General features: G+C 43.2%; 1 protein-coding gene and 1 long non-coding RNA gene across 4 annotated transcripts in view; one reads left to right on the plus strand and one right to left on the minus strand.

Moving 5' to 3' along the window:
• Positions 1-11470, plus strand: part of TEF (TEF transcription factor, PAR bZIP family member) — a 27504-nt gene extending 16034 nt beyond the window's left edge. For both annotated transcript variants that reach the window (XM_081211927.1, XM_081211926.1), the window contains exons 3-5: positions 119-339; positions 1856-2067; positions 3912-11470. In XM_081211927.1, the coding sequence (XP_081068053.1) occupies positions 119-339; positions 1856-2067; positions 3912-3933 (455 nt within the window). In that variant the 3' untranslated portion in view covers positions 3934-11470. The remainder of the gene's footprint in view (positions 1-118; positions 340-1855; positions 2068-3911) is intronic.
• LOC308596731 lies at positions 11169-24506 on the minus strand. 2 transcript variants are annotated; one of them, XR_014012683.1, is made up of 2 exons: positions 22606-24506; positions 11169-15234 (listed from the first exon to the last, which is right to left on the minus strand). It is a non-coding gene; the product is annotated as an uncharacterized lncRNA (long non-coding RNA). The 2 variants fall into 2 exon arrangements; XR_014012684.1 differs by lacking the exon at positions 22606-24506 and adding an exon at positions 16649-17560.
• Between the last annotated feature and the right edge of the window lie 377 nt (positions 24507-24883).

Genomic DNA, 24883 nt, shown 5'->3' on the forward strand with positions numbered 1-24883 from the left:
TGTAAAGTGCCATGTACATGGGGGTGTTAAATAAAGGGGGGCTGCTTTTAACCCTTTGGTTTCCTTGTTGATATTTTCCTCACACTGAGTTCCGATTTCAATTTTTTTTCTTTGCCAGAATCCTCACCAGATAACGAGAGACTGACTCCCAGCCCTGTTGATCCAGAGTGTGTTGAGGTTGATGTGAATTTCAACCCTGACCCTGCTGATTTAGTGCTGTCCAGTGTTCCAGGAGGTGAGCTCTTCAACCCTAGAAAGCATAAGTTTGCTGAAGAGGACCTGAAACCACAGCCCATGATTAAAAAAGCCAAGAAAGTCTTTGTCCCGGAAGACCAAAAGGTAACACCTGGTTTTTATCACAGTGTTAGAATGTGAGTTAGAGAGCAGTGTTCATGTGTTGTTTTTTAGAATGAGTTATTGCATAGATGGGAGGTAATAATGAAAAGGTTTTTGGAAGCTGGTTTGTTCACTACTTTGCTGTTCTGGTTCATAGTACTGGTATTTCCTACAGCTTCCCCCCCTCTTTTTTGGTAAATCAGCTGACCCCTTTTGACCCATTATTGTTTGTTTGGTACAGAGGTATGAGCAATATGAAAATGCCTTCATCCTTCTCTAGCAACTACCGTGTGTGTGTGTGTGTGTGTGTGTGTGTGTGAGAGAGAGAGAGAGAGAGAATATACACATATACATGCTATATGTGTATATATATTTTTATATACCGTATTTTTTGCTCCATAACACTCACTTTTTTCCTCCTAAAAAGTAAGGGGAAATGTCTGTGCGTGTTATGGAGGGAATGCCTACGGGTGGCATGCCTGCAGATTTTCCTCCTCTAAAAACTATGTGTGTGTTATGGTCGGGTGCGTGTTATAGAGCGAAAAATACGGTACGTATTTTTAAAGGTCACCAGCATTTGGTCAAGCATATTTCTATATTTCAACAGAAGTATAGTGTCCTGATCAAAGGAAGTAATAGAATTAATCAATTTTGCCTTGGTCAGACCACATCTTGAGTACTGTGTCCAGTTCTGGGTGCTACAATTTATGAAGGATACAGTATTGACAAGCTGGAACTTAAGCAAAGGAGGGCAATTAAGATGATTGGGGGTATGGAAACCAAGTATTATGAGGAAGGGTTGAGGGAACTGGATATGTTTAGCCTGGATAAGCGGAAATGTGAGAGGAGATATGACAGCTATCTTCAGATATCTTAAGGGCTGTCATAGGAAGATGGAGCAAGCTTGTTTTCTCCTGTACTGGAGGGTAGAACCCAAACCAATGGATTCAAGTTACAAGAAAGGAGATTCCAACTAAACAGTAGGAAGAACTTTCTGACAGTAAGAGCTGTTTGACAGTGGAACAGACTCCCTCAGAAGGTGGTGGACTCTTCTTCCTTGGAGGTTTTTAAGCAGAGGTTGGGTGGTCATACGTCACGGATACTTTAGTTGAGATTTTTGCATTGCAGGGGGTTGGACTAGATGACCCTCGGGGTCCCTTCCAACTCTACAGTTCTATGACTCTATGATCGAATAAAGCAAAATTACAGTATGTCCTACTAAATCCTGTATTATAAGTAAACCCAGCTGTGAAGTGGATGGTAACCACTGGAGCTGTTTGAAGATGTGTTCTGTCTGTTGATCAGGACTGATCAATCTAGCAGATTCTTTCCTGTGCCAGATTTCTGAGTAGTCCCTACATATGAGACACAGAAATTATTCTGGAAGTTACTAGGGAATAGATAACTCTTGCTAAGCTGGGTTGCATAGCTGGTCATAAGAAGAGGCCAAATGGTAGGTACGTTTTGGCTTTTTGATATCTGAAGTATTTAACTATTGAACTGATTATTTTCTCTCTAGGATGAAAAATATTGGACTAGGCGGAAGAAGAATAATGTGGCAGCCAAACGATCTCGTGATGCTCGTCGCCTGAAAGAGAACCAGATCACAGTCCGAGCTGCCTTTCTGGAGAAGGAGAATACAGCTCTGAGGACCGAGGTGGCAGAGCTGCGAAAGGAAATGGGAAAATGCAAGAACATTGTCTCTAAATATGAGAGCAGATATGGACCCTTGTAAGCAAACCCTTTCCCCTTACTTTGTTCCTTGGCTTGCTCTGTTTCAATAGAGACTAATGTTTGTAGCTCAGTTGTTCTGTAACCCTGAACAGGATCCACTTCTTCTGACACAACTTGGTCAGGCGCTTTCTGATCCTTGTGTTGCAATATGCCAATTTTTAATATTTTAAAAAACAAATTTAACACATTTTAAAGAATTTGGTGTTTCTAAACAAATAACACTAATTTGATGACTTGAGGAATAAATCTGTCTATGTTGCTAGACTGGCAGGTGTTTTACTGCTGTCATGTCTGGAATGGAAGGCAAATGGTTCGAAAGTATTTTCCTTTAAAACAAATCATATAATGTGGAAGGAGTCATGCTGAAATAATTTTGTAATTGCTCCCTTTTCCAAGTTATACATATAAAATAATATGATGTGCAGGACTGATAGTTTTCTCTTACTTTGAGAACAAGTATGAATCTTCAGTTCTGGGCCTTTTGATTCTTTTGGGCAGAAATGAGGCTTTGGCTTCAATCCTAACCGTGACTACTCAGAAGTAAGTCCTCTTGAATGCAATTGGACTTACAAATAAGTGGGGTTTAGATTGCAACCTTATCAGATGTGTACATGTCCAAACAACACTGCTGTGGGTGTATTACTTCTGAAAAAAATTATAAATTCCTTTGCATATTGTAAAATGGAAGCATTTCCTCTTAACTGATTTGGATTTTTTTACTTTCATTTAAGCAATTTGTCTCCAAATCACTTGCATTAGTTTTTTTAACTAATATGAGTGGCTGTTGAGAAAATAACCATATTCACTTAAATTACAGGTTCAGTTCATTATAGTAAATTCCTGCACTTAATTCTTCAACGGAGTATATTCTTATTTTTACTAAAAAGTAATGAGCCACAATATTTGTGACCTAGAGTTGTAGGGTAATATTGGTCCTGGGAGAGCTTGCTTTAGAGCCATTAAAGTGATGCTTTGCTACAGTGTTGGTTCTGACCTGACCAATGTAAGAGATTGGGTGGGGCACATTACCTTGCTGCAAGCTATTTAATTTATTCATCCTTTTGGGTTGCCTTGCATATGGTTTCCCTGACAGCTGCATGTCGTGTCTCAAGCATATTTTAGTGCTTATCTTGAAAAGAACGCACAAGGCTTTCCCCATAGCTGCTATTAGCTGCTAATAACCTCCTCCAGCTAAAGCAGCATACATTGGTGTAATCCTGGAGACCTTCTTCAAGGCCATTGGTTGCAAGGATACATAAGAATGTCAGTAATACAGAAGTAAATGGGTACCTTGAATTTTAGCAGAGCCAGTTCAGGTGCACACATCCCCTTGTAGCAAATTTTTCAGCATGTAATACTCTTTCTTAATGATCAAGGAGAGAAAAATGCCTGAATGCTGAACTAGCTTTCAGGCAGAATGGAGGTTTTTCTTAAAGGCAATGTTTGGGACATTGCTGCTGTTTTAGGATGATATAATCTAGATGTGCTGCAGCCAGTAACAGTCCTCTGTTGTGCCCACCCACCCACTTTTTAAAGGGAGGTCACGTTAGTAGTGTTAAAAAACACCAGGTATTGGGTATGGATCTACAGTTGGACAAGCTCTACCATGGCTCATTGATAGAAATGGGAAGCAGTTTAATTTTGTGCAGTTAAAATACATTTCCTAGAATTGTTGTTCCCTCTCGTGATACCTTGACTCAGCGGAGTGGTTTTAGTGCTCGTGTAATGCTCCCCAAGTAGTCTGTTTCCTTTATAATGGGGAATTGGTAACATCCCTGAGAGTGAATGTAACAATATGCTGTTTTATAAATAGTCATATTCTTGCTTTGCTTTGTTTAAAGTGACTTATCCGATTCCGAGTGATGCAACTTTAAAGACTCTTAAAATCACAAAGAAACTAAAAACTACACATGAAACCACCTGCCATCAGAATGAATAGTGAAAGATGTGAGGTGTTCCACAACTGATGATGACCCTGCTTGCCTGCAAGTACCTCCCTCTGAACTACCCAAGGGCTGAGCATGATGAAAAGACCAAGGTCTCTAAGGGTACATTTCTGTTGTACTGCTATTTTTCCTTGTACCCACAATATGCAGTACAGTTATTAACTCTTTTCAATGACACTTGGTGCTCGTGTCCTTGAGTTCAGTTTGAATAATTAGTGGTGATCCTTTACTGGGAGGAAGGGGCAAGTATTAAGGGAATATAACTATAATTATTCAAGATTTCCTTCTGTGTTTCTTTTTCATATCTGTTCTGTGCTTTAGAATGGATATCAATATTGCAGCTAAATTCTGTTAATCTATTGTATCTTGTACTATTGGAACAGAAACAGCATATGTGGAAAACAGATTAAAAAGAAATAGTTTTGGTACACTATACAACCAACATATCAATTAAAATAGAAGTAATGGAAAATAACACATACCCCAAGATGCACTATATCTTAACAAATGCTAGAAAGTTAGATGCACCTTATTTTCTCGGCTGATTAAAGCTGACACTCACTTTCTGAAATTAGCACTTTTTCTTAAGCTTGCTGACTCTGACAATAGAATGATTGTGATGGCATGCTGATGCATTTTCACAATCTACTCCTTGTAATAATCCTAAGAGATTTCTATTTCCTTACTTTCATAAACCTAGATGTGTAATGAAGAGGGAGCAGTATAATAAAAGGACAGGTTGCGAAAGTAGGGTGACTCAGTTATTCACTCAGTTACTCATTTTATCTGCTGTTGCCTATCTTCTAGAAGATGCACGTTCAACATCTAGTTTACTTTTTCTTGTGAACAAATCGCCCCAAGTCCCTTATCAAAATTGGGGTGGCCTTCTGATTGCCCCAACTGAATAATTACAGAATAATTGCTGATTTTCACTTCTACCTGGTCCTGTACATGTTAGAGCAATGTTTATGCTGTTTTTCCCTACTATTTTTCCCTTAAAGATTTCTGAATTTCACTTGAGTGCCTGAACATAGTATGATGAGCATTGGACTCATTAATCTGAAGCATCAGACATAGCACAGTTGGAATATCCCATCAGATACATGCCTATGTGGTAGCAGAACCTGTTGCTTAGACCCTAGGGACAGCAAAATAGCTTGTGAAAATAGGGCATTTCAATTCTGTAGAAGTTACACCCTGAGTATGAGCTACATGAAACTTGAAATGTGTCAAGAATAGATATATTTCAAAACTGGATAAAACCCACACCAATTTGTCATAGGACTAATGGCTGGGTTAGCAGGCTTCCATCAGTTGATTAATGGAAAGCATAGCACAGAGGTTGCCAACTTTTTTAGGCTTGTGGGCACATTTGGAATTTTGGACAAGTGCACCATCGCTTCTGGCCACTTCCCTCAGCCAGGTCAGCCTCCCCACAGAAAGAAGATCACTTTTCCAAGTGATCTTATCCAGAATAATTAATCTGGGCCTTGCAAAGGACATGGAGCTAAAAGAGAAAGTGGAAATAAGCATCATGCTTCCAATTTCCTCATTCAGCTCTATGCATTCCCCCCTCGCCAGCTCATTAAAAGGGCAGAAAGTAAGGGGGGCTCATTTGGCCTGTCGGAACCATAGGAAGACCTCAGGGGCACTATTGTGCCTACAGTTCAGTGCTGACAATATTTTTATAACATACTGTTTCAAAATTCATAAACAGAAAACATGTGCATGGACAATGTGCAAGGATGTTCCATTTATTCAATTCTTATTAATTTGTGACTCCATGCACATATGTTTTCTGTTTATGAATTTTGAAACAGTATAATGTTATAAAAATATTGTCAGTACATTATTAGCCAACGTGTTGCTTGTTGTTTTTTAGCGTGTTCTGTTTGCAACACGGGATTTTTTGGGTGTACAGTTCAATGCTGGCAATCCCTGCTTAGCACAAGAGGTTTCAAGATTGCTATTTCAGATTCAGAAGTTGGGCTTGACAGGAAAGTCCCAACACAACTATGCTACTAGATTACATTTTGCAAAACACTGGTTTTCTGCTGTTTTCAAAGCGTAATCCCCACAAAATTAAGAAATCGCCTGTACTGTTTTAATTGTTTGCAATTAATGCACCAGTGTGCATATTACGTAGTAAAATTGACTGTGGGCTGTTTATAGAATCTCTCAAAAGTTGGAGAAGATTGGTATAATGATTAAATACACACAGAAAGAAAATATCAGAATTGTAGTACTAATCCAAATGATGTGCTGCATCCCCTTATAACTTGCAGTTGGAGCCAGCTTTCCAATATCTGTGTGTGTTACATAAGAAATATAATATATGGCTCTTCATGATAGCTGTTAATAATTTTAGTTCTCCAGCCATTTTATAGCACAAAACAACTGAAATAGAATATGAATTCCCACATTTAATGTGCTTTGGTTAGTCACTTGGAAGATTTGCATGTGTTGTACAACACAATGCAAAGGTTATGTGTGTAACTTTACGTGTACCTTTGTGTAGGAAGATGAAGTAGTTGTAATACTCTTCCCAGGAAAAACAAATGAGACACAGTAAACATCATGTGACTTTACAACTTTGTTTCTTTAAAATGCATTATTTCTTTGGTATGGGAGGTAGATAATATATCATTAGCATAACCAGGTCTTCCACCTTCCTCTTCATCTTGGTAACCAATTTATAGTGATAACAGTAGAGAATAATGTTCTTAATTTGCACTAACGTTTAACATTAATTTGTCCAAAAAAATAGTGCAGGATGCCTGCTATAAGTATGCAAACTCTTCTACATACTGCTATTTAATTATATAATGGAATGAGCAGAGTGTGATCTGTAGGATTACAGACCTTGCTGGGAACAGTTTGAGGGGAACAGTAATCTCTTTATGGTTACACAGCTACTATCAACATGCCACTGAAGATCCAAGGGTTAACAACTTTTAATTTTTTAATAAATATTGTGGACAAGAAAGAAAATCTTCAAAAGCAAATAATATATATAATAGAGAATTTTGTTATGGTAATCTTGATGTACATGATCATCCCCTTGAGAGAGATTGAAATAAAATATCCCCCTAACTGAATTTCATCCATAGATGAAATTAATTGAATAATAATAATAATTTCTAAATAATAATTTAGAAGCTGATCTTCCTTTTCTTAAAGATTTCATTTCATTGTACAGGCTTAGCATAGGCATTTAACTCTGTTTATTGGTTTTTAATCATTCTTTAATAGTCATGTGAGATTTCTACTTTGCAACTAGAGCAATGATTTAGGTTTAAGGGATAATTTGTGGTTCTTTGTGATCAATCTCTGTGCAGGTTTCATGTGAAATTTTGGTGGAGTTTTTCCTTATTCATTACTTTTGTATCATTCATTCAAGAAGTAATGGAGGCATATATTTAGTGCTGTGGGTGCTGAAGCCTTTATAAGTTTTTATATTAAACCTATGATATTAATCTTGGTTGCTGTTTTGTATAAATTCCCAATGTCTTTGGAGGTGGGTTTTTTTAAAAAAAATATTGATTGGCACTTTCCCTTTCTGTGCTGTGTTGTGCTGTATTGTGCCGAATAACCAAGTATTCTAGATGTAGAGCTTGCTTCTAGTACTCCCTAGTGGGCAGTCCTTCTGTCAGGTATCAAGATAACAGGTGCAGTAAAAGAGAACCAGCAGCTAAAGCTTAACAGAGATACTGTAAAATTGTTAAGAGCAAATATATTTTGAATAGTTAAGACATACTAGAATCTCTATGGTGTTGTTTTTTTACAGAATTCCTAAACACCTCTGGGCCATAAGCATCTAGTTCTTTTTTTTTTACCCCCATCCCAAAAACACACAAAAAACCCCAGAATTTGGGGATGTTTTAACACAGATACTCATGTTGAGGCTGATTCACCCACTAAAGGCAGCTATACAAAACTGAATTGTTTCAACTTCTAGAGTAACAGAAATCTTTCAAATCTGAACCTTTGCTAAGGGGGAAAAAGGCGCATTATCTATCTTTTTGTATATGCACCTCTGCTTTCCTGGAAAAATGTGTATACTGATTCACTAGTATTCATATACTCTTCAGCTAAATGTCTACTTTATGTATTTCCATGTGCACCCTTTTAGATCTGCCTTTTTAAATGCTCACCTAAATTTTGTGAGTGTGATAACCATGTGTTTGCAAACATTCATCATGCAGACACACTTAAAATATAATTTTATATCCTGCGTATACATAATAATAATTAGAATAATTTTATTATTTGTCCCCCACCCATCTAGCTGGGTTGCCCCCAATAGTCTCCCATCCAAATAATTGATCAGGCCCACACCTGCTTGGCTTCACCTGCAATGCTGGAGCCTCCGGCATCCACGGACACATCTCCAGGCAGCCTTGATTAACTGCACCTCATTATGGAGCACACAGTCTGTGACAGATCTGAGGTTTGCCTCTGTGCAATGTGCATAGCCGTGAGACAATGCTGGCAATCAAAAATTCGTGACTGATTACTGTCCCTTTTTCAGTTTGAAAACCAGTTAGAGAGAAAAGACAGATGTGACCTGTATAGAGCAGTGAGATTTGTTTGGAAGAAGCTTCATCTTGTTCAAACATGTTCTTTAAAAACAAACAAAATAAAAAAATATCAAAAAACTGTTTTGCAAGTTTGCAGCCCAAGCCAGGTGTGCATGTGGCCAGGGGCGGAGGAAGGGAGGTGTGATGGGGGCAGGCTGCCCCAGGTGTCTTCGCTCAGGGGGGTGACATTCGGTGTGCTGCCCAAGCCTACCCCAAGCCGTCGGGGGAAGGGGGGAGCTGCACCACTTTGCTGGTAGCATTCCCCCCTCCCCCCTTCGTTTTGACAACTGGGGGGTGGGGGCGAATGTCCGCCCTCAGTGGCTCCCTCCACCCCCAGCTGCAGGGCACGTGCACCGCTCTGTGCACCCGAGTAGCTATCCTGCACCTGGGAGGGCACCCTCTGTGCCCCACCCTGCTCAGGAGCGCGTTCTGCCCCCCCTCGGGAGCACACCCACCCTGGGCAGCGCAGGCATATGCTCCGCTGCTGCATGTGGCATTGATAGGATGGCAACTACAACAATACACACGCACACACATGCAGTTTTCCGCTTTAAAAAACACTTTTGTCCTTTTTTCATTAACAGAATAAGGCAAGGCTGATTTCTGAGCCAGCATTGAATTCACTGGTATGCAGATCTCATTAAGCTAAGAAGCAGGGAAGAATTCACTGGATGTTTTACTCAACTAAGCTACGCAACTATGTTTTACTCAAAATAGACCCATTGAAACTAACGAACCTGACTTAAATTAGGTCCAGTAATTTCACTGGGTGTAGTCTGAATAAAACACCCTCTCTCCCCCTGTGGCTCCAAAACATACTCTATATATTACATCTGTTTTTCCCAAATTTGTCACAGAACCTATAAAAATACTGAATGGCAACTACATTCCCTCACAATGGCAATGCCTTGCTAAACATCTTTCTTATGAAAACAACGCAAGTTTATGCTCTCCTGGCTGAATGATGCCCAGCAAGGAAGATGCAACATTGAAAGAGACAAGGCATTGCTGAGTTCAAAGTCATTCTCATTGTGAACTTTAGATACTAATTCTCTTCATTTGAGTTAATTTATAATGAGAATTGCTTTTGATGTGAAAGCTTGTCAACTTGATTATCTTTCTGGTGAACTTGTACTATCTAATTATAATGAAAAGAAGGTGAGGCTGAGGAGGGAATGTAATAATTCTATTTTTCAGACTCTTAATAATACATCTTTCCCCACACACATAACCTCCCCCACTGCTCCATTAATGCACATGGTTCTTACTTGTGGTTCCTAGTAGTGCTTTCTTGTGAACTTTATCTGAATTAATCAGCAAGGTAGCCTCCTAATACAAAACTGAGGCTGAGGTGTTCTTTGTATTGTTTTGCTGAACTAGGATAACAATTAACTTGTGCTTTGAAGCATCAACTGGCAAGGTGTTTAGTTGGGTCCAGAATAGCAGAAGTGTAGTGTTTTTCCATTTGTGTCTGAAACACAGTAATAACATGATTATTGGAATACTGTATTTTGTACGACAAAATATGTAAATACACTTTAATATTAATCTCAGTCCTCATGGAGTAATAAGTGCTTTCATTGTAACCTCTGCAAACTCATTAAGATATTTTAATGTAGCATGGTTTGAGGATTTTGTTTCTTAGAAAACTGCAGAAATCAAGCGAAATTAAATTATTGTAGAGCTTTGGTTTGTGATGCTTTCTATTTACAAAATGTTTAATAAACCACAAAAAGTAGAGACACTGAGAATTGGCATGGGAGCTATTTCTGTGGTCACTGAGTTTATTCATAATCACACTCAACTGGTTTTGTTTGGAGGCAAGCCTATCTTGCCAGTTAGCAGTATCCTCATGCATTAATTCCTGTTGACAAAAAGCACATGATGATTTCAGAAATGCAAACTACTCTGAATGTTGTCTTCATACGTGCTCTTTGCACCAGCCTGGTGTGAATTGTCATTCAGCACACTATACATTAGGTTTATGGTAGATTAGCCATAAAAAAATGGTAGATGAATTTGGAAATATTTTTTTTTTGTCAGTATTCTACATTGGCATCTGCTGCATGCAACATACTTCCCTTAGCATTTCTCCAGCTTAATGACATTATTTCTGCTGTTAAAACTCCATTATCATTGGCATGGAAAGCTTGATCTGCTTATAACATAGCTGGATACAGTGTCCCTTTAAAAATATGTTCTCAGATAATCCTGCAGCATAGCTATGTTATTTTTCCATAGTTAGAGAGATTAACTACTCAGGAGTTTCATTGTCTTTACTCCATTCTGTTCATTTGGAGCAGCAGGTGAGTGTTTAGCTCCATTTGTCATTAAACAGGGGAAATGTGACTGCAATATAAAATGTGACCTTTTTTGGTCAAAACTACTCTTTGTTTTTGCTGTATAACATTTGCATTTCTCTTTGATGTGTTCCAGTATGTACTGAGTGAAAGTGTGTAGATTAGTATATAAAATGCTTTTCAGTCACAGATTTTAAGGCACTACATTGTAGGATCGTTACCATTTATAAAAACATCAGGGTAAAAATGTCTAACCCTACCCATCCCCCCCCCCTGTACACACAAATGAATAATGGATGACTGTCGAAAGGACTTAAAAATAATAATCCTGGTAAGAAAAAAAAAACATTTTCATATTCAAAGCCTACCTGGTATTCATTTTTATGACACTTTCTAAATGATAGAATTAAGGATATGAGCTCTCCGGTGGTGGATTATCTGGGTATGTAAGTCTCTCTGCTAAGTGTCTTTTTAAAAAGAATGCTTTTGTTTTAAAAATGTAAAGTTTTGACTGTATTGAATTGTTGGATTTTCCCCCCTTAAAAAAATAAAGTGTATATTCTACTAAGTACAAGATATAGTCACTGCAGTATATTGTTTGCAAACTGTCACCAGAACATAAAGATGTGGTGCAGATCCTTCAGCTGTCTCTGATGTCTGTCTGTAGGAGTTGGTGTCAATAATCACTTTCAGAAGTCAGGCTGTACCCTTGCTTCCTATATTTACAAGCTAGTTCTAGCCATGAACGAACACAAAAGTTTATTTTATTTATATTTATTTCTCCTCAAGTTTCTACCTTGTGAGTGTATCAGAAATACAGGCATACCTCAGAGATATTCCAGACCACCATATTAAAACAAATATCACAATAAAGGGAGTCAAACTTCTTTCTTTTCTTTCCCAGTGCATATAAAAGCGTTGTTTATACTTTAATGCAGTCTTTTAAGCCAGACCCCCTGGCTGCAGGAGTGAGAGGGGAAAACCCAGCTCCAGCCCTAGCCCCCACCACTCCAGCACCCAGAAGAGAAGCAGCAGCGTCAGGGAGCGAGTTTTCCCTGGAAGCAGCCCAGCTTGCTGCAACTACAGCCAGTATCTGTGGAGCGCAATAAAGCTGAACAGGGTTGCTTCTCCTGAGAAAGAAAAGCAAGCGCCAAGTACTGCGCTTCTTAAAATGTGTGTGGGAAAAGTCACATCCTGAGTAATCCCTCCTGAAGCACTTAACACTCCTAATGTTTATGGAAACCACCTATTTCACAAATGGTCTCCCGCAGCCTTTTGTTGAAAATCTTGAAACAAAAGGCAAAAAATTAGTCTGTTCCTATGTACTGGAACTGCCTTAAAAGGGGAGTGGGGATGGGACCTTTTGTGGGAATTAAAACTTCACATGCCGTGAAGAATCTATCGACTGTCTCCGAAGCACCACTAATCAATAGTAAGTTAATCTTCTTAAGCACCAGAAAGGGTTGCTTAAAAGAGTACTAAAAGCTCTCCCTAGAGCATAAGTACTGAAGTTAGATGCCAATCATGCAAGTCAAATTACATCCTATGCAGATGGAAAGAGAACATTAAATTGCCTACTGGAGCTAGTCATGCCACAAGTCACTTACTGCTTCCTTAGCAATGAAGTCAGTTTCCAGTAGGGTAAGAACAGGGGTCAGCAAACTTTCAGCAGGGGGCCGGTCCACTGTCCGTCAAGACCTTGGGGGGTGGGGAGAGACTATATTTTGACGGGAGGGAAATGAACAAATTCCTATGCCTCACAAATAACCCAGAGATTCATTTTAAATAAAAGGACACAATCTACTCATGTAAAAACATGCTGGTTTCCGAACCACCCGTGGGCCAGATTTAGAAGACGATTGGGCCAGCTCCAGCTCCAGCTCTCAGGCATTAGTTTGCCTACCCATGAGTAAGAAGATGTGGCAAACATGAAAAAAGAGACACAAAAAAAATCCCCACTTGGTAGAGTAGAGTTTGCACAACATGATACCTAGACTGCCCCCCACCCTTGCCGGATACCTGCCTCTTGCCCTCTGAATGCTGATGGGCAGTAGGAGTTTTGTGGTAGTGTTTGGCATTAAGATAGCAACTATTGATCATAAATGTTCTCGGGTTTTTGTTTTTGACAAATGGGGTTTGGATATGGAGGTAGAAAGACAGAAGATTCAAACTTGGCTATCTTCGTGCAACTTGAGCTAAATATGGCTTTTAAATGACAAAGTGTAGAAATCTTTGGGACTCGGAAGTCTGTGAGGATGATAAGCAGTGCTATGCCTCAAAAAACTAGAATTAATAAAAATTATTCATTAAAAACTGGTGATATCCAAGGTTGGTCAAACTCTTGAGTGGATAAATTGAAATCACTGGAATTGCGTCCATTGATTTTGATGACTTGCACACATCAGCCACAAGAACTGGGTTAGACTGTCTCCTTTCCGACAAGAGTGCTAAATGTTTCCAAAGGGACCTTTGCGGAAATCTTGGGTCAGATTAAAAAATGCTTTTTTCAAAGAATTGAAGGTGCTTTGAAAGATAGATTGCTGCCATGGGGGGGCGGGGGCGTTGTGTGTGTGTATACGCACGCGCGCGCGCGCGCACACACACACACACACACACACTATCCTCCTTTTGACTCTGCTTAAACAGGTTTTACAGGATTTTGTATTGGTTGCAAAAAACCTGCTTGATAAGAGGCAACAATGGAATCAATGAAATATCTGTCTTTCTTGGAAACAATTTCTCCAACCACTTCCAGCTTTTAAACTATTGTCTTTCTCCAACCTTGGAAATCAGTCTCTATTTTCCACTTTCTTTCATCTGACATTTGGTTGTAATGAGACACCATGGTGATACATTTCAGCTCTTCACAGTTGTCCCCTTGCAACTGAAGGAGCTGTCTTCTACATCAACCCCAGTCATACCACTGGCCCTTCCTCCAAACCAAATAGTTTTATTTAAATTGTGTTTATTTATTTGATCTATTTGTATGCTGGCTTTAAGAGTCAAACCCTGTTAAGTTGGCTTCTGTTAAATAATACAAATACAATATCATCAAAAAATTACAGACATTTAATAAGCCAGTAGCAATAAACATCCAGCCACCCCCCTATCACACATATATAGCCAAAATCAACTGCAGCAAGAAAAAATTAATTCAAGGAAAGGCCAGTGTGAGCAGGTAAGTTTTCAACCCTTTCCTGAAATGTTGTGGCCTGAAGGAGTCCAGCTGAAAAAGAGCTATGGTGACAATACAGAGATGCCCTTTTATACTCATCAGTTTAATTGCTCTGGGTGTCAGGCAGGTGAGAATGACTTAAAGGTGTGGGCAGGCTGGAATGGAAGCAAGGAATAATAAGAGTTTCATTAAAATTTAATTGTGTGATGAGAAAATGTATTCCAGAGGATGTGCTTCAGAACTTTTGTATTCTGGAAAAAGGGGCAGTTGCCTATTATCTGTGTGCAACATGGTTCATGTTTTTTGTTTTGCACCTCACCTGTCAAATCTCTTTTTTGGTGGATATACATCTCACCTGCCCCATTTTTGCTGTTTCCCAGTTATTCCGATACTATGTTGTGTCCCTCCATGAGTCTGTTGGGAGACTTCCATGTAGTATTTAAAAGTTTGTACCTCACATCTTGAAAAGTTTAGTGCTTTGTTATTTTCATGCCTTCCTAAAATTGGAAGGATTTTTTTTTTAAAAAATTGCTGCCTCATTGGGAGATGAGAGAGAGAGAGAGAGAGTTCTAAGTAGTGGTTGTTTGAATTAAAAAACTGCATCTGAACTATCTTCTGCAAAAGGGGGAGTGACACGGAAAGAGCTAAGATTGGTGGAAGTGAGTGGGCAGCTGGAAGTAGCAAGGCTTTAGAGCAAAAGTACTGGCAGTACTCCAGGCATTGCAATAGGTGACCTTATGTACGATTTACCTGGGATACACTTGGAGTTACAATGCTGGAGGTAACACTGATTTTCTGGTTTTGAACTTTGCTTTGGGAGAGGAGAGCACAGTCAGCAAGACTGACCTGAAAGCAGCTTCCCTCACCAGTGGGGCCAGTGAAGTTCAGGGTTACTGAACAACTTCCATCCCTTCTGATTTTGAGGGAAGGGGTTTAGATTTCGTTTTCTGCTCTGCTTTGACCCTCTCTGTTCTCTATTCACTTTTCTAGCCCTTGTGTCCAACTGAGCTTCTTAGTCTGAACAACTTACCAAGTAACCATGCAATCTCTCTCTCCTTGTCTCATGTTTTCAACCTTATAATACTTCTGGCCATTATGAACCTTGGCTGCTTGCCCCTGCATTGGGCTCTTCGCATGAGGCCTTGTTAGATCCTGGCCAAGGCCTGACAGTGGGGCAAAGGAGTCCAGGGAGATCAGGGGAGGGAGGATTCATCATCCCTCTGCATGCAGGTCCCCCCACATTTATACCTGTGCCCTCATCACGTTCATCTTACCCCTTCTCCAATTTGGTTAAGAAACGTTCTGCTTTTCTAATGACTCGCCACCAGATGGCGTTGTTGCAGCATAGCAAGTGCTGTGACCTTGTCCCTTTAAAAATAAATAACCCTCCCGATGGGATTGCACAAGAAACTAAAGGTTATTGATATGAAATGAAAAAGAGAGAGAGAGAGAAGCATACTGTTTTGACACTAATCCAGCCAAAGCTTTGCAACCAGCTGTCTTGGAATGGTTTTTATTTTCTTTAACTGAAAGGCAGTAAAAAAATGATTGTAAATAAATAAACCTTGCATTAGCAAACAATCACACTTTCTTTCCTTTTATATGCCAGTTGAACCAGCATGATGGATGATCAGGCTAGAGTCTTAAGACTCTACATTCTGGTCCACTTCTCCTCGAGTTTGTTTAGTATGGATGACTGAGCAGTTTCAAGGATAATGAATTATAGAAAAAAGTCTTTGTGCCACAAGTGAAAAGGATTGCAACCCCAGGGACTGCCATTCTGGATAAGAAGGATCTAGGCTTGTCAAAACCAATCTGTATGGGGAGCAAAATATTTTTTTCAGAGATATGTAGCAGCAACCATGGGCGTAGCCAGGATTTTTGTTGGGGGGTAGGCCTTTTGGGGGGGCAGAATTTAAGTTAGCTGTGTGTTTTCATTTATTTTTATTGATGGGGGGGGGGACAGCTGCCCCCCGCTCCCTCCCCCCGGCTACGCCCATGGTGACAACTGCAAATTGCATTGGCAAAGGATCTACTTCCCTGCCCAAAAGGAGATTATTCTGCACTCTCCCATGCAGAAAGTGTTCTGCATTTAGCCCAAATTATATAAATGAGTGTTTTGACAGATAGTACTAAGTCACAGAAGCTTAAGTGCTCTTTTCTCCTGTATTGTGTGTTCATTTAAAGTGCAGTGAAAGGGACCTTTATCCAATTTATCACACAAGTGCTCTTGTAGCCCTATAAAAAGAAGGAAAATCGTTCCAAGGCTATCCCTTTCCTCTGCAGCAGATATGGGCAACCTGTGGTTTGCCATATGTTGGTGCTGGTTTATGATTGATTTAAAGAAAAGAATGCCAGATTCCTAGATCCAAACACGGGGTAGAATACTTTCTGGAAAGAGAGAGCCTCAGCAGAGATTTTAAAATGCAAAACACGCAGCAAAGTGAAGTATAGAAATATAGGCTCTTAGACATTTTAAATATCTCATTCTAAGTTGCTTACGGCGACTTTCCCTTTCTACCCTCTTAGCATTGAATAGATTACACAGTTTGGTAAGTTTAAAAGAAATGTACTTACAAAATCATCAACAGTCATATTCATGTGTTTTTCCATACAGCAGGAAAGAAAGCCAGGTTACAAAATAATGGTAAAAGTTTCTGAACATGCATTCAGGACTTGGAGCAATCCGCTCACACATCCTGTCTAGTTGGATTCATATGGTGGAAGAGAATGAACAGCAGAAAGAAGGCAAACAAAATAAAATAACTTTCCTAACTACCTTTACCTTTACCTTTACCTAAGCCTATGGCATTTTAAAAATTCAATACAAACTAAAAGATGAGGATTAGACCCACAGTCTTGGGGTGCTACTTAATTCAGCTTTGTTACTGGAGGCCTTCATGATGTGCTTTGCAGTGTCTTTTCACCACCTGGTGTTGCCATGCCAGCCGTGGCCTTTTTGGACAGAGACAGCTTAGCCACAGTGATCCAGCTCTGGTCATTTCCAGATGAGATCACTGCAACATGTTTGGTGTGTAGATTACACACCTGCGTTACCTGTGTATATACAATATGTGTTAATATGTTGCAGACTTCTCAAACTTCATTTGGTTTGGAATATTATCATTATATATATTTATTAAATTCCTATTCTGCCCTGCCTCCCAAAGGAACCCAAAGTGGAAAACAACAAAGTAGTAAAACAAAAGAATTAAAAATTACAGTGGTACCTCTGGTTACGAATTTAATTCGTTCCGGAAATCTGTTCTTAAACTGAAACAGTTCTTATCCTGAGGCGCGTTTTTGCTAACGGGGCCTCCCACTGTGCGCGCCTCCAGCACATAATTTTCATTCGCATCCTGGGGCAAAGTTCACAACCAGGAGCAGCTACTTTCGGGCGGAGCTTGTAACCTGACGCGTTTGTAAACAGAGGTACCACTGTAAATAAAAGCACATCATAAAGTCACCAACTGGCACCAGGCCTAGCAAACATATTGTTAAATAGTGGGTTGACATAGCAGCCGGCACAGCGATTTCTTCAAGTAGCTCTTTATTAAGATAAGCTGGAATAGAACTGACTGCGAACAGCTCAGCCGGCCTGTATTTATAGGCAGCCGGCTGTCAACATTGTAACCACAACAGCTCAGAGTTCCCGCCTAAACTAACTGCCGCGGACCTGAGTGAAAACTATCTACAGACCTGAGTGAAAACTATATACAGTATCCCCCTGTTGGCCCAGGGTGAAACTACACTACATAACACCCCTCCCCACCGAGATAAGGCGTTAGTTACAATCGTAATGGTTTCCTTATATACAGCACTACGCGTAATGGTTCAATTAGGCACAAAAGCATATCGGTTACATTTCCCATACTTAGACCAACAGTGATACCTGTCCAACAACGTAGTCCTTTAAATGAGTTGGGCGCTTGGAAACTCTGCCAGACCGCCGGGGACTGGTAGCCAAGTCCGGAGGGCCACACAGTTCTCGCTGAGGCTGTGGTGCGACCCTAGGTGGCGTTGGAACCAACTCCCCTAGATCCGCTGCTGTGGGTGGAGCCTCCGCAAGTGGAGTGGTCTGAGTCTGTTCTGAGACGGCTTGGTTCGGCTCCACGCTGGCAGTTTGCGAGGGAGGTGTAGATGGGGCCTCGCCATCTGTACGTGTCTCTTCTGGAGCCGCAAGCGCAGTTGGGGGCACCTCGGTAGTGTCTAAGTCGCCAACCCTGCGCCTAAGCTGGTCTATGTGCCGTCGCCACAAACGTCCGTCTTCAAGTGCCACCTGGTACGAGCGAGGTCCAGTGACTCCCACTACTGTGGCTGGCACCCAAGGAATGTCCCCCACATAGTTCCGGGCAAAGACCTGATTTCCTGGGACAAATGACCGTGGTGCGTTGGCACAGCCTGGGGGTTCAGTCACGGCAAAGTCTGGGTGTAGCCGGTCGAGCGGTGACCTGAGGCGGCGGCCCATAAGCAGTTCAGCAGGACTCCTCCCTGTGGCCGCATGAGGAGTGATGTGCTGCACGAACAAGTATTCGGCGACCCGCTCATGCCAGTCTCCCCGGTCCAGGCGCGCCAGTGCCTCTTTTGTCGAGCGCACCATTCTTTCCGCTTGCCCGTTGCTGGATGGATGAAAAGGTGCCGTTAGGGCATGGCAGATGCCCAGTCCCAAAAGATACCGCTCAAACGTGCCTGACGTGAACTGCGGTTCGTTGTCAGAGACAAGGACATCAGGACACCCATGCGTTGCAAACAGGCCTCGCAGCACCCGGATGACAGCTTCGGTAGTGGTGGAGGGCATCAGGGCGACCTCCAGCCATTTGGAATAGGCGTCCACCACTACCATAAAGGTCCGGCCGTGAAAGGGGCCAGCCAGATCGATGTGTACCCTCGACCAGGGTGTCTTTGGCGTCTCCCAGGTGTGTCCCTTAGCTGCCGGTGGTGCAGGCCTCGACTCTTGGCACGCTTGACAGGCGGATACCCAGGCAGTGATGGCATCGTCCATATTAGGCCACCAGACGTAACACCGAGCCAACGCCTTCATTTTGACAATTCCCGGGTGGCCAACGTGCAGAGCCTCCAGGACGCGCTGACGGAGTCCCTGGGGAATCACGACGCGGTCTCCCCACAGCAGACAGCCGCGATGAGCTGAGAGTTCATGTTGTCTGGTTGCGAAGGGCTGGAACTCCGATGCAAAAGGCCCTTGTGGCCACCCCCTCCACACCCAGTTGAGCACCCGGCTGATGGTGCGATCCTGGGCAGACGCGGAGGCCACAGTGGCAGCCGATACAGGCGCTGCCGGAAGATCCTCAATCAGAAGGAGCGATGAAGCTGGAGCCGGGTCTTCCACAAATGCTGGAAGAGGGCAACGGCTGAGGGCATCGGCATGGCCCATCGATTTCCCCGGGCGATGGATGAGCCGGTAGTGGTAGGCAGCCAGGAAAACAGTCCATCACAGCATGCGTGGTGAGAGGACCGGTGGAGTTGGACGATCACCGGCGAGGAGGCCCAGGAGTGGCTTGTGGTCAGTGATGAGGTCAAAAGTCCTGCCATAGAGGTATTCATGGAACCTCTTCACTCCAGCCACAAGTGCCAATGCCTCCTTGTCGAGCTGGCTGTAATTCCGTTCCGTTGGAGATAGTGTCCTGGAAAAGTAGGCGAGCGGTGCTTCTCTTCCATCTGGGAAACGGTGACTAAGGACAGCACCGATGCCAAAAGGTGAGGCGTCGCAGGCAAGGACCAGCGGCCTGGATTCACTGTACTGTACCAGCACACTGTCTGAAGAAAGGAGAGCCTTGACCGCGTTGAAGGCCGCCGTCTCTCGATGACCCCAGGCCCAAGGCGTCTTAGTGCTAAGGAGTCGGTGAAGAGGCTCAGCCACAGTGGCTTTGTGGGGCAGGAACATGTTATAAAAGTTCAGCAGCCCCAGGAATGCCTGCAACTCCATTTTGTCCTTTGGGGTGGGGGCCTGCTGGATAGCGCAGATCTTGGATGTGGTTGGATGAAGGCCAGAGGCATCGATAAGATAGCCCAGGAACTCTACCTGTGGAACGGCAATCAGGCACTTCTCCCTCTTTACCTTGAGCCCGGCCTCCTGGAACCTGGTCAGCACGGCACGGAGGCGCTCGAACAGCTGCTGGTGTGATTCTGCAGACACCAAGACGTCATCAAAATATGGTACCACGCCCGGAAGCCCTTGCAGGAGACGCTCCATAAGGCTTTGGAAGATGCCAGGAGCCACACTCACCCCAAACTGCAACCGGCGGCAACGGAATGCCCCCCGGTGGGTGACGATCGTCTGGGCTTCAGCAGTGGCATCATCGACTGGCAGTTGTTGATAGGCTTGGGCAAGGTCCAGCTTAGCGAAGACCTTACCCTCACCCAGGGAATGCAGCAGGTGTTGGACAACAGGAACCGGATAAGCGTGCTGCTGAAGTGCCTTGTTGATTGTGCACTTGTAGTCAGCGCAGATTCTCACCGACCCATCTGGCTTGACAGGCGTGACGATGGGGGTTTCCCACTTTGCGTGGTCAACGGGCTCCAAAACTCCTTGGGCGATCAGTTTGTCCAGTTGTTCGTCCACCTTAGCCTTGAGAGCAAAGGGAACCCGGCGTGGCTTAAGCTTGATGGGGGCGACTTGTGGATCAAGGCTAAAGGAGATGGGCGTACCAGTATATTGTCCCAAGGTGCCGTCAAAAACCTCGGCAAAGTCTTTGACCAGACCCTCAGTCTCTGCGTTAGAGATGCAGTTGATGCCGGTGACTTCCAGGCCGAGGGCATCAAACCAGTCTAGCCCTAGGAGGCTTGGCCGCTGACCTTCGACCACCACCAACCAGAGCAGGCCCGAAAAGTCCTTGAAGGCGATCCGGAACCGGCCAACGCCTACCACGGGAATGTCGTTTCCCTGGTAGTCTCTCAGGTGTACGCGGTGAGAGTCGAGTTGCCTTTTGGATACTCTGGGTACCAGTCTTTTGATGGTGCTCCATGACACGACGGACAGGGCAGACCCGGTGTCGATCTCCATGTCACATGGAGCTCCTTCAATGAGCACCGTGACGTTCAGCTTGCGTCGCGTAGACGAGTCGGTTTGGCCAATCGTGGTTCCAGACGGGCAGCGGCAGTTGGTGAGAGCGAAACAACTTTCCTTGGCAGACTGGAGTGAAGACTTGAACTTGCGAGTCGATGAAGGGGGGGTGTCAGACGGAGCCGATCGGCAGACCTTAGCGATGTGGCCCCTTCTGGAACACCTCCTACAGATGGCGTCTCTGAATCGACACTTGGCACGGGAATGGTCGCCTCCGCAGCCAGCACATTCCGGTTGGCCCTTGGACTTCTGTTGGAGCTTCCTGCGCTCCCGCTTTGTCTGGTGCACGTCATCGTCTTCACTGGAGGGTGCCTCATCACTGCTGGCCTCTTCATGATGCACCGGAACTGGCCCCCTAGCAAGACGCGGGCTGCTGGACTTGCGGATCTCCTGGGCGGAGCGTTCAGCAGCTTCTGAGGCCACAGCCTCCTCAATGGCTTTCTGTAGCGTGAGGTCTGGCTTGGCTAGGAGACGCCGTTGCAGATGGATGTCCTGGACCCCGCAGACGATTCAATCCATCAGGGCATCGTCTAAGTCTCGGAACTCACAGTGCATTGCAGCCTGTCGCAGGGCGGTGGCGTAGTTGTTGATTGACTCCCCCTCTGCCTGGTTCCGGTGGTAGAACGCATGGCGGGCAGCAATCTTGGACGGCTTTGGTGCGTAGTGGTTGTGGAGCTTCTCTTGGATCGTGTCCCATGGTGTTGCCTGGACTGCTTCAGGCGCAACCAATGCTCGGGCCGTCTCAAACACCTCAGGCCCACAGAGGCTGAGGAATAGGCCCCGCTTCCGATCCACTGATACTGCTGTCAGCTCGTTGGCTTGGAGGTAGCAGTCGAACCGAGCGAGGTAGGAGTCCCATGACTCAGAGGCTGGCGCAAACGGCGGTAGAGGCACAAATGAAGCCATGATTCCGATGCCGGCGTGAAGGGCGATGGATGGAACACAGTGCTCTAGCCAGAACAGTCAGCTCTGAACTGGTTCTGCCCAGTGATTTCGCTCAGTGATTTCGCTCAGTGATTTCGCTCAGTGATTCAGCTCAGTTCAGAGGCTGGCCGCATCTGGCTGTGCTCTGATGTCCATCCAATCCCACCTTCGTCGCCAGTGTTAAATAGTGGGTTGACATAGCAGCCGGCACAGCGATTTCTTCAAGTAGCTCTTTATTAAGATAAGCTGGAATAGAACTGACTGCGAACAGCTCAGCCGGCCTGTATTTATAGGCAGCCGGCTGTCAACATTGTAACCACAACAGCTCAGAGTTCCCGCCTAAACTAACTGCCGCGGACCTGAGTGAAAACTATCTACAGACCTGAGTGAAAACTATATACAGTATCCCCCTGTTGGCCCAGGGTGAAACTACACTACATAACACATATCATGACTGCCTGTTTCCAAGCATAATTGCAAGTGCTAATACTTGCTGTTTAATGATCTATGGGGCTTTAGGTCTGGTTACCTCTAGAGCTGCCTTTTCTCACATCTACCAGCTGATGTGTTAAGATCTTTTTAAACAGCTCTTCTCCAGGTGTCTCTGCTACCTGAGGTGCTTCAGGGGACATGGGAGTGACCTGTTCAACTGTAACAACTCTACTTTCCCCAGGAAACTTAGCCTGGCACTCTGTCTTTTAGTGCTTCATGAACCCTTCTTATTTTCCTTAGACGTTTAAAAATACTGTATTGTGTTTGATCAACCTCTTGTGCTGATCAACATGCTGCTGCTGTTACCATTGTTGTGTTTTTAGTGCATGCGCTTCCTTTTTATAGTCAGATTGTTTTCAAAGTGTTGTAACAGCTGCCCTGGGATTATTTTGTGCTGAAAGTGTAGGATATAAATACAAATAAATAATGAAAATGTCTGCCTGCCATTAGCTACAAACCCTAAAATCTGGTATCCTCTCAAAACCTCAGTCAGTTTTGTACCGCAAACTCCATTTTTTTGCCACCGCCTCTTAAGTGTTTGCCTGACATTTTGAGTCATTAACACTAAAAAAGCAAGTACAGTATTAACTACTTGGCACTGGCCTCGTGCTTTAAATGTATTATGTGAATGCATCCAAAGGTGTGACTTCTCCATGTGAACCTGATTTTTAAATTATTTTTTATACCTTGATTTATGTTTAAATGCCATTAATCTCGTAGATCTAAGGTGCTTTGCATTCCAGGGTCATGGCTGCTACTATGTGATTTTAACATTGTTTTGTTGAGCTTTCAACCAATCGGTTGAGGCTGTAAGCTAAACTGCTAATGAATGTAACTGAAGTACCTTTACTGGACAGCACTTCCAACCGTGAGGGACCAATTTTATAGCAAGGAAATGGAAACTGTTAACAATGCAACATCAGACTGCATCTGAAATGGAGCTGGGTTAGGACTGAGCAGCAATTCTCATTGATTGTGCTACTTAAGCAGTAGTCATCAACATTTTTGGAATTTTGAGAGAATGTTGAAGCCACCAGTCACAAAATGGCTGCCACAAGGCACCGTGGCTTGATGCAAAATGGCTGTCATGAGGGCATGGCTTGACACAAAACTGGGAATACTCTTATTCCTATGTAGCAAAGCATCAACTAACTGATTGGTTGACTTGGGAAATGAAGGTTTCAATTCCCACTCAGTGATGAAGTTCGCTGGGCAATTTTCAGCCAGCCATTCTCTCAGCCCAACCTATGAGGATATAATGACGTGCAGGAAGAACTATGTATAGCACCTTGAGCTGCATGGAGGATATTATTATTATTATTATTATTATTATTATTATTATTATTATTATTATTACACTAAAAAATAAATATGCCCTTCTGGGCAGAAAAGAAATGAGACAAGCCTTAAGGCAAGTGGGGATGGCATCCCCTTTGCCTCTTCCTCCTCAACACTTGATCAAAATACAAGAAACAAAGGGAAGCCAACCCTCTCCCCTCTTCTTTCCACCCCATCAAAATGTCCTCCAGAGCGAGGAAAAGAAGGAAGGTAGAGCCATCCCAGCTTCACTTCCCACCCCATGCCATCCAGGGCAAGAAAAGGGGGGGGGGAGCACCCTCACCATGTACAGTGGTACCTTGGGTTGCAAACACCTCGGGTTACAAACACTTTGGGTTACAGACTCCGCTAACTCGGAAGTAGTACCTCAGGTTAAGACCTTTACCTCAGGATGAGAACAGAAATTGCGTGGCGGCAGTGCGAGGCCCCATTAGCTAAAGTGGTACCTCAGGTTAAGAACGGTTTCAGGTTAAGAACGGACCTCCGGAACAAATTAAGTTTGTAACCAGAGGTACCACTGTATTTCCTTCTCCACAAATAAAAATGATCTCCGGTGCTAGAAAAACAAGGAAAGTAAACCAAGAGGCCAGTAGGAAACCAACCATGTCCCCCAGAGAAGGAGTTCACTGCCCTACCAAGTGGAGTGAAAAGGGAGGCCCTTTCTACTTCCAGAACTGCTTGGCATGCAGAACAATACCTATAGTTTCCCAGAGCGTTACTGGATGCCCCAAATCTCCTTCATTTTGCACAGAAAGCCAGTAAATTAATATATACTGTAGTTCTATTTTTGAAGCGTCCCCCTCCCCTAAAACATTACTCCCTTGGGAATTAAGTGAAATTAAGATTTATGCCTAAAACTGCACCCAGCACAGTGGCAGGATGTCCTGAACTTTTGTCAAAATTTCTACTTCAGACATTAGGCTGTTTGATTACTGTAGACCACTTTTGGTGTTTAGGAGGCGTCTCTGATGACAACG

This window comes from Podarcis bocagei, assembly GCF_964188305.1.
Source record: "Podarcis bocagei genome assembly, chromosome: 10".
Lineage (NCBI taxonomy): Eukaryota > Metazoa > Chordata > Lepidosauria > Squamata > Lacertidae > Podarcis > Podarcis bocagei.